This window comes from Malurus melanocephalus, unplaced genomic scaffold (assembly GCF_030028575.1).
Source record: "Malurus melanocephalus ecotype Western Australia unplaced genomic scaffold, MMel_1.1 scaffold_297, whole genome shotgun sequence".
In the NCBI taxonomy this organism is placed as follows: Eukaryota; Metazoa; Chordata; class Aves; order Passeriformes; family Maluridae; genus Malurus; species Malurus melanocephalus.
In genome coordinates, this window is record NW_026623529.1 from 183,194 (window position 1) to 193,833 (window position 10,640).

At 37.4% G+C, this 10,640-nt stretch overlaps 1 protein-coding gene across 1 annotated transcript in view; it reads left to right on the forward strand.

Moving 5' to 3' along the window:
- The first annotated feature begins 7,018 nt into the window (after positions 1 to 7,018).
- The window catches only part of NME8 (NME/NM23 family member 8), a 17,982-nt gene continuing 14,360 nt past the window's right edge, over positions 7,019 to 10,640 (forward strand). Inside the window, exons 1-5 of the mRNA XM_057376984.1 lie at positions 7,019 to 7,051; positions 7,145 to 7,202; positions 8,092 to 8,198; positions 9,276 to 9,347; positions 10,451 to 10,567. Of these exons, the coding sequence (XP_057232967.1) occupies positions 7,019 to 7,051; positions 7,145 to 7,202; positions 8,092 to 8,198; positions 9,276 to 9,347; positions 10,451 to 10,567 (387 nt within the window). The remainder of the gene's footprint in view (positions 7,052 to 7,144; positions 7,203 to 8,091; positions 8,199 to 9,275; positions 9,348 to 10,450; positions 10,568 to 10,640) is intronic.

The following is a 10,640-nucleotide window of genomic DNA, read 5'->3' on the forward strand; positions in this document are numbered from 1 at the left end:
CTGTTCCTCTCACAAGTGCCTATTACACTCTGTCCCTGTGACTGCCCTGTTTGACACAGGAGTACTCACTACATGTCCAAAGCCCTGATTTCCTTTACTCAYCCACAGGAGAATATGACAGAAGCCATCATTTGTGGTTTATCTCATGCCTCTGTCATATGCTGGGGATGCACATGACATTTATCCCTGAAATTAATCCCCTTAGCAAAAAAGGTGTCCCAGACCAGTAAAGCTTGGCTGCTGCTGGCCTGTGCAGCTCTGCTACACGCAGGTAAACTCCGCATCCATTAAACAGATTGAACCCTTGGATGTGAAACTCACTCCTGAAACGCGATCCAACATTTAAAATGTGTCTGAATGTCACACTAGTACTCACCATTTCTAACCAGAAGTTTTCTAAAGAATGAGGCTTGGCTTTGAAATCTTCAGTTGACTAAAGAATGCGATGATCAAAGACATTGTATCAAGATGTATTTTCTGACCCTGATAGCTTTATTAACTGAGAACAGATACACAACAAAATGTTTAAAAACATTAGTCTATTTTACTTGCATGAATTGGGTAAGAGTCTGAAAGACTCAATAAAGAGAAGAACTCAGTGTAATTTTTTTCTATCAAAGCTTGAATGAATGCAGCTTGAAAAGGTTTCAACTTCTTTGGCACGTTCTTTATACTCAAAACATTTTACAAAAATTTGTTAAGATTTGGCCTTCTCARTATCTCTGTTCGACTGCCTCTGCCTTGTGTACTTTTTCTTTGTAAACTACTCATTATCCTACTTTTTCTTCTAAATGACCACTTAGTGCCAATTACTAGGGAATTTAAATACAAAACCAAAACAAACCTACAGAAGCCAAATTCTGCTCCAATTGCTTGATTATTTTATTCATTATGTACATAAAAACATACYCTAATTAGTCTCTGGGATAGTTCTTAGTTGCTCTTTTACTGTGCCAATTTCCTCTCCCATCTTAGCAAGGAACAGTACTTCACATATTACAAAATTTTCTAMCCAATACAGCTGTGCAGATGCTAGCCTGTCCCATTAGTGCAATGTAACAGCTTATTCTGCTTGGATTACATCACAATTCAAGTATTCATGTAATTTTCCATCATATTTTCAGGCCTGGTATTCTCTTATCCCCTAAATCTTACCTCAAGCAAATTTTGGTGCTCACCTTCWTGTATCAGGATGATGCAATTGTTTGATCCCCCTATTTTTTCTGTCCTGCTGKGAATTACTACCATGAATATAGTCAAGCTTTTCACATACACTTTTCACGTGTTCAGATTGTCTCTGCAGATGAAGTTCTTCCAGTCAAAACAGGAATATGCAACAAGATTTTATTAGTTTAAAATCCTTAAAATATAGAGAGGTCTGAGTTCAGCTGAGCCATCTTTACTATTTTGGAGGTTCTTAAACTGGGCTCTGGAGATCTTTGGATTTKGCAAAATAGAAACCACTTCTGTATCTTTACCAGTTAACTTTGATTAAATATACTTATGTGAACTTTGAYCCACCTTTGTTCCCTGATATCACAGGTTTTGTTTTTTCATAMAGAGGAATATAATTTCCATCATTTTCTTACACTTTGCATATCCCTTTGCAAAGACCAGTCTTCTCTATCTCTCTTTGAGTAGAGGGCTAACCTGTACATATAACTAGTGGAAAMCTGTACATTAATCTGGTGAATCAGTGCATTTGATGCTGCCACAGAGAAAGCCACTAGTCTGTTTTCAAGTGGCTTAGGTATGATCCATTCATTATATTTTACTAAACTCTTCTGTCCATGGGTTTGCACACACTATAGCTACAAAGGATGTTCCCAAATTTACACTSTAATATTCTATAAATCAGTATGTAAAGGGTTGAATGTGATTCATACACTCAAAAGACAAATACACAGACAAGGAATAACAAAAAATTTATGTGTGAAAATATGAAATTATGTATACTCAAATTACCAAAGTCAAATAAAACTAACAAAGTCAATAATTAAAAATAAATAAAATTATTGTGTGTGCACCCACAACTATTAACCACATAGTTACTGACATAATTTTGAGATTCTAGAGCATGTAAAATGAAAATACCTGATTTTTCTGGTCTAGGGAATTAAGTCCAGGGGTAATAGCTATTACTTGAAAGGACGAATGCCCATTTTTGTAAAGACTCCTCGACCACTAATTTATCTCAGTTCTTTTTCATCTATTTGTTTTCTATATATTCCACACTAACTTTCATGAACCTCTCTTSTGGAACAAACTCTGAAAAAGCTTATATATTAGCAACTTCCTTTAGGACAACCATTCAAGTTGTCCTCAGGACAAATCAGGAGAATGTATCTGCCACTGACAGAGTTGGGTCATTCTTTACATGCAAGCTGTCAAATCCTTTGTGTCASTCACCACTTATGGGGTCCTCAAACSTCCACAACTGGAGCTTGTGGTAGTCTTGGACTGCCACTCAGAAGGGAACTGACTGTTTTGGGAGTAACCTTTATTTACTAAAACAGTTCTACYGCACAGAATTATCCCACCAGAAGCAGTCTGTGTGAAGGAGATCTGCACTTGCAGCATCATGAATCACATTCTTCAGTTTTGCTCTTTTTAAACCATAACAGATATTTTTTATCTCAAGAAATTTAAATGTCCACTATTTCTCCTACTTCCTTTCTGTTTTGCAGAAAAATACGAGAAATCAGAAAGCTCTCCCACTGCTGTCAGATCCACGGTCTACTTATGGCTGATGCAGAAAAAGCCAAAACATACATAGAGAGCTTTCAAGTTACAGTGGCTGCTACACTGCCAGGCCAAGAACAGCTCTGCAGAAGAGCTGGGATGGTCAGGTGTTCTCTCATCATGAGCAGTCCAAGTGAATCCAGACAGAGAAGTAGGAGAAGCACCAGAACATGAGCAGGAAATCTAATAATGTGTAGCACAAGTATACACATGGACTTTACAGCCACATAAGAAATCACAAAAGATTATAAATTAAGGTGATCAATGCCTCCACTGTGTTTACAGGCAGGCATTCATCAGAGCTACATAGGCATTGGCTTCTGAGCATGTACTAGGGCACATAAAAAGACATGGAAAATCCATCACTAGGTTTGTCTCAAGGGTTACAGGTCTCAGCAGGGTGTACAACTGTTTTCCATTACTTTGTAAAAGAATGTCAGTAATTTGGAACTAGGTCACTCTGGACCTTAACTGCTCATGACAAAGAGCAGATCTGAAATCCCTTTACATTATCCATTTTGTGATATCCAAATCATACATATAACTCATTCCAACAGTGCAGTTAAAGAACAGGCTGTGTCAGCCTTTTAACATTTGGTACACAAGCATTACCTCATTCCAGTGTTTCTCTTCAAAACTTATTTTTTTTGGGTTTTTTTTGGTGATATATAAAGAAGTGGCTGCTCATGAAGTAAGTGGTCTRGATTAAAAAGTGAGCAGTTTGTGAAGGAAACCCCAAAAACATAGCTTAATGTTTGGGTCTTTAACTTCTACATGGCGGTTGGGTTAAATAACTCATGTTTTGCATTTCTTTCCAATTTGATTTGTCTATGAAGGTTTCAGAAGTTGTTTTGCTATTTCATGCAGGAAAATAAAGACTATTCAAGGGCACTCCTCCACTTCCAAGCAGGCCAATGCAGAGCTTGTACTAGCTCCAAAGTTAGGATTTTCCAGTAAAGAAATGTAGGAAATTATTTATGTTGGCCATACAAACACATTATTTCCAATCTGAATATAAAATCTGTCTTGCCATCTAGTTGATCGGATCCAAGCTGTAAGGTCATAGCACAATCTGAGCATTGGAAACTGATGCAGCTCTGTGGAAATGTTTCCTTGTTCCCACTATTGCAGAATGAGCATCCTTCAACTTGGGAAGATTTAACCATGAGGAAGAACATCTATTCTAGCATCCCTAAGAGCTTGTTTTCCCTACTTTTTTCTTCATATTATTTTTATGAAATAAAAGTAACTTTTCATTTGGGGCTTTGCAAGTCATGCTTTGCTGAGCAGTACTAGAAATCTTAAGAAAAGCAACAGAAAGTCACTGAAACTTGATTTTCTTAAGATGTGGTAGATATACATAACAACACATGGGCAGGGTTTCAAAAATAAATTGGGTGCACAGATAATTTGTATTTCTGTAACAACAAGCATATGTGTGCACTTTAGAGAGACCYACATTTGATCTGTGAACATTCTCAAACCTGAACCTTCACAAAGAAATCCCCACCAGTTGCAATGCCTTTAAGAGTCAATACATGAAAATAACCCCACTGTGCTCCGGACCAGCTGTGCTTTCTATGTGTATAAATAAACTTTGCCTTTATCTTCTGTGACTTTTGGGGGGCTGCTGAGATGCAGATATGCATCTTTAAAATTATAGCTTTGTTCTGCACCAGAGTGATGACAGACYTGAACTGACAGTGTATGAGCATGGGCTGTCACCACTATTTGGCTTTCAAAGCCCTCTTTTGGTCACCATGACGTCCACTAAAGGCTTCCTCTTTTAGTCTCTGATGTCTCACAGTTTGCAAGTAACACAGARTGACAGCAGACTACTAATTGTGTGCCAAGACTCATTTTCTCACGTTAAAAGGATAGGGTTGATTCTCCCTAGGGTAAAGGAAACAGAGGAGAAATAGCACGGGAAAAGGTGACACTTGGTCCCTGCATTCCCCAACTCCCTCCCCGTGTCCCTCTCTGCACATTGCCTGCAGCTCAGCTGCCTTTGCCATTCAACCCCTGCCTGATGAAATAAGGGGGTRGGGGAACAATGGCCCTTGGAGATTGGGCAGAGGGCTGGGTAAAGGGTGGGGGAGGCTGTTAAAGCCGTTGAGGGGTGGCAGTTGGGCACCAGAGTGGCCCCAGGACAGCGGCTGCTCCAGGACAGGGACGAGCTGTGCAGGTGGGCTGGGGGTGCCTGAGTGGGTCCTTGCCTCAGGGATGAGTGGCACCCAAGCCATTGTTCTGTGGTGTGCTTGTCATGCAGGGTGTGTGTCAAATCATGGGGTGCACAAGTGTCTGAGAGCTCTTCTTGGTCACAACATCTGGTGTGGAGCACTGTAGGCCTGTGTGCCCGTGCATTTGTTCACTTACACGTGTCTGTGTGTGTCTGTGTGTGTCTGTGTGTGTCTGTGTGTGTCTGTGTGTGTCTGTGTGTGTATGGGCTGATGATCCATCAGAGTGCCACCTAGGACCACACAAGGATCTGCCGTCGCACACAACAGCTCATACTCTGGGGGTTACATGTCTGTATGCAGGTACCTACACAAAGGAGCATGCCAAAATCCCACAAGCTCTCGGGTATCTTCATTTGTTTGTGTGATGAGGGCTTGTGCTGAGATTGAATGACTATCTGTGCATATTTGAATATTAGTTTGACGGTGAGTCCGAGTGTGCAACCAGGTCTATTTTTATATCTGACTAGCTCAAGGAAGAGGTTTTGGTTGTCAAAAGTGTAGTAGGAGATGCAGGGTTTGCACATCTGTGATGAAGTGTGGGTAGAAAAATGCCTTGTGTCAAAGTGAGAGAGAGAAGCATGTTGCCCATATCATAAAGGAGGAAACATGGTTGTCTGTTCTGGTCTCATCAGTATAGCACTGACTGCATTACTGAGAGGATGTTATGCGATTTTTTTTTTATTTAAAAGTACAGACATCCTGTATATCTTCACATGTCTATCACATAAAGCTACAATGCCAGAATAACGTGGTCATTTGCATATTTGCACACAGCAGCACATATCTGTTTGCCATCTGTGTGTGCTTTAGTTTGGCATCTGAGTGTGAATGACTGCATATTTTTACTTGGGGAGCATGTGTAGAATGATTCGGATGTATTGATCATTGTCATGTATTGATTTATGTTTTGCAGGACTAGTCTTGCAAAGAACTGATTGTCATTGCTCAGTGGCAGAAGGTAACAATGAAAGATAGGTTCTTTTGCTGAAGAGTTCCCACTAATATGGCATATTTCCATCTGCTAGTTGCCTCTAGTGTCAACAGCCAAGTTTCATCTCCTTAGAATCTTTAAAAGACAAGAATTCATGCCATGCCTTGTAACACTACCTGGTTTAAAGGATCTGAAGAAAGCCTGCACCTAAAATTTAAATCCTTAACAATATTTTTACATAAAATATGAAACAAGCCTGAGGGTAAGGGTTCTTGTATTGGCTGCCATGCCGCAGTCTGTGATCTGAAGGGAGCAGCTTGGGTGAGCATATCAGGATATTTCAAACCCTGGACATATTTGCTGCTTGACTTGTYAAATAACAGTGCCAGAGGAGGTCACATTCATGTGGGCACTTTCATTTTCCCCAAGACAAAGACCACCACCTTAACCAATAACTCCAGAAATTCAAGCTYCTCATGCTGAAGTCAAACTTAATCCATGTGTGTATCTTAACTGAGATTGTTGTCCTGCCCAGTTCACAGTTAATTGGCTATTTACAATAAATAAATAAATAAATAAAAGACATTATTTATTAATGACAGGATGATGAATGTAGCAGAATTCCATTTGGGAATTTGGCTATGGAGAACAATCATGTTATTGCTTTTTATGTATACCAGCAGACAGGAAGACTGATTTGATGTTATTAGAGTTGAAGCTCTTTAATCAATATTTTTCAGAGATGGTCCAGTGTTACAGCAGCTGTCATCCCATCAAAGTTCCCATGGCTATTCCGAATGCAGTAATTATAAGCTCAAAAAATTGTTGAGGTCAAAAGTTTTGAACACCCTAACAGATAAAGGAACTAAATTTTCTTCTGTTTCCTGTGCTTTTTTGTTTTTGCAAACAAGTTGTATGTTGCTCCACAAAATTCTGGAGTATTAACTACCATTGTTGTAGGTGCTTCAGTTCAGTTAATTGCTAAGGGAATCAGAAGGCAGTGGTATTTTGAGAATCATACAAATCAGTTCTGTATGTCACACAGTCTTCAAAAAAGCTTTAAAAGTTCTTCATATTTTAATATTTTTTCTATAATCACAGGGAAATGGCAGGCAGGAAGAAAGAAGTCAAGCTCCAGGTATAAATCCTAATTACTTGAACAACTTTAGAGAGAAATAGATGTTTTTTCTACCTTTTCAAAATGCTAAAATGTTAATTCAATTTGTTTCAGGCTGTAATAACCAATCAAGATGAGTGGGATGAAATGCTGCAAACGCAGGGTATAGTAGGTACTAACAGTTCATATTTTGTGTCTCATGGAGATATGTACACRTTTCCATATTTATACATCATCTGTAATGGTTACTCTAGAAGACTAGTGCTATACCTTTAAAAGGAAGATTATATTAATATATATTTATAAATGCATATCATRGAGTCATTGAATCAYAGAATTGTTTAGGTTGGAAAATACTTTTAAGATCATCTATTATGACTATGAATATGAAGTATCTGATATGATAAATGCTCAAAATCAAAATAATATTTATCTGAGTTTTATTTTTATATATGTTTAGAAAATAYCTTTCCAATATGGTATTCTCTGCCATAGGGGGTTGGACGGTTCTGTGTGTAAAATCTTGCACAGAGTTAAATCAATACTGCAGCATTCCAGAGAAGGCATCTATGAGGGGTCTTATTCCATTTTCAGTTCACTTAGTCCAATAACTATGTCCTCTAGGTCTCAYAGGAATTGTATTTCGGYRAAAGGAGCMRATCTGTGATGGGATCATATCTACASTGGKATAGTAATGGGCAAAGGCTCAGGGAGGTAAAAATCCTGTAGAATAAAGGTCTACATAAAAATGAAAACCAACAGTGGGAAAAGAAAAAGGGAAAGGAAAAGRAGTATGAAGAAAAGTTGCTGTTTGGATCAATCATCTCAAATAGTATCCTGAAGTAGGGTTTCAATGTCAAAAGTAGTTGAAATAAAAGAGTATGTATCCACWAACATAGCCACTGAATCCATTGCTGCATTCGTGGTGCATTGATTGACTAGAAAAGGACTGAAACATCGATGTGAGTGCCTTCCCAGCACTGTTTCAACCCAAACATGAATGTCTCATTTTAGCAGTTCCACAAGTCAGCTGTTTTTAACTCCAAACTATTACATTTTAGTGATAGATGTGTATCAATCTTGGTGTGGCCCTTGCAAAGCTGTGCTGAATTTATTAAGAAAACTGAGGATCGACTTTAGTGATGATGATGTGTTACATTTTGCCGTGGTAAGGATGTAAATCCTGTGTGGGACTTTATTTATATTTTAATTTAAACGTATCTATTTATCTGCATATACAGAGCTTTCATTTTCCTGTCCTTCTACTGAACTGTCATAATTTTGGCCTGGTTTCTTGCCCTGAATATGTCCTCATAAGACTTTCTTTAGAACTAGATTAGAAAAGGYAATAAATATGTAAGAAACTATAACAAAAAAAAAAGAGTTCATATCCCACAACTTTTGTTTTCCCTGAAGATATTGCAGAAATATTTAAAAGCCAGGTTATACAACTTCTATTTTTAAGTCTTAAGCCTTATGGACCATTGMATTTAAAACTCTTACATCCCTGAAAAACTGTTGCATCTTTTTTGCAAATGTAACCTTCTATTTAGTTTTTAAGAGAAAACAAAAAAGGGGAAATCTAAAAAAAAAAATCACAAAAGTATAGTAGTAAAAGTATTTGTTTACACTAGCAGTATATATATGTATATATGAGTGTATAGTATCTGATATTTAAGGCTAGATATATTTGTTTCACATTTTCAGTTCCTTCAAGATGTTGGCCAAGCTCATACTTTTTTACTAGTTAGTGAAAATTTTAAATTTCATGATGAAAGGTCTTTCCAGGAAAAAAAAAACCAAAACATGAATTGTTTATACATAAAAAAGGCAGAGGATTATGTTCCAAGGCTATCTCAAGTGGTTTAACACATCTGACCACATTTCACAAAGAATTTATAACACTGGATAATCTCTTCCATCAAGACTACATGGGCTACTTCTTAAATTTATATACGTTATTACAACCTACATGAGAAAATAGTATCAAGAGAAGATACTTTTCCATGATTGATTGCTGTAATACAAAGGGAGTACAATCCCATGTAATGAAAACAGTTCTTTCTTCATCACTATAAGGACTGTTGTATTTAGGACTGCAGTTTGAGCTTGCAACACCAAAGCATATAAGAGTGGGGTTTTCTTGTGGATAAAAAGGTTTTCATATGTATATCTATTTATACATATATGTATGGATATGCATGCACACTTATGTAAGCAATTAATATTTTTTGTCTGACTTCAGGCAGAGGCTGACAACCTTGAATGTCTGAAACCATTTAGGAAGAGCTGTGAACCTGTGTTTCTTTTTTGTGTTGTAAGTACATCACATCAATTTCTTTTAATGTGCTCCCTACTTTTGCCTTARCTTTTTAATAGATTTTAGAATAGATATGAAGCTGTATAAATCCCATCTTTAYAATTTACAGTATGTAAGATGGTACCAACAACCAAAGGCTGTTTGCTTGAGCTGTTTCCCATGTCTGAATCTGGTGSTTTTCAAGCAYATTTTTGTTGTGGCTGATGCACATACAGCCACASAAAGGTTTTGGTAGTCACTATTTTGGTAGTTACTTAGTGAGAAATCCAGGAACATTTTCCAGGTTTCCCTAGCATWAAGTGCCTACATGTGATTACACTGAAATGGTTATTTTATGCACACTTTTCAGCAGGGAGAGTTTATATTTATATAAGATTTCAAAGATAATAAGTAAAATTGTGTTTTCGCACTTGAGGAACTGTAGCAGTGAATCATATATTTATTATCTCTTGCTGATGGACACAGAAAGGCAGTTATCCTAGGAGTCCTTTTGTAAAGCACTGCTCACTTAAGAAGAGGTGGGGTTTGTTTCATCTTGAGGGTGCCAGGATTTGGATTTCCATCAGTAGGGACCAAGAATAATGATACTTTCAGGACACTATCATTTTGAATCTGAATGCTGTCTAGAGAGATTAGCAGTATCTTGGGTCACTATTGGTTTCACTACCACATTCAAGTTTCTCTACCTGAATGTGGTAGAGCATGAACTGAGGAGTCACACACAAAAAAAAAAAAAAAAACAAAAAAAACCACAACAAAAAAAAAAAAAAACCACAAATAAAAACCCCAGAAAACTCCATGTTATAGAAATTAACAACTAGTAAAATCCATATTTGTATTTGCTTCCAACTGTACTATTAATGTTGAGCCTACAAATAAACATAAATAGCTAGGCAGAGAAGGAAGCAAGGAATTAAATGCACAAAAGATCCATTCTGAACTAATAGAGGCAGTACTAGCTTTGGTATTCCCTTCAGTGGGCATAGGAAACAATTCTGTAGCCAGAAAAAAATTAGCAGGACACAGCATGTTTCAAAAATTCAAGTAAATGTGTAAATAAAGTAATGAAAACTCACGGAGTGTTATTTTCTCTTCTACAGTATGGCAAAATTGTTGCAATAGTGAGAGGTGTAAATGCTCCTCTCATAACTAAGACAGTAACAGACCTGGTGCAAGTAGAGAGGAAAATCGCAGCTGGAGAGCAGGAACGTGGTGAGGTACTCACAAACTAGATACTTGTGTATAAAATTGTATTTTTAATACACAATTTCTTTAAATGTCTATGATAGC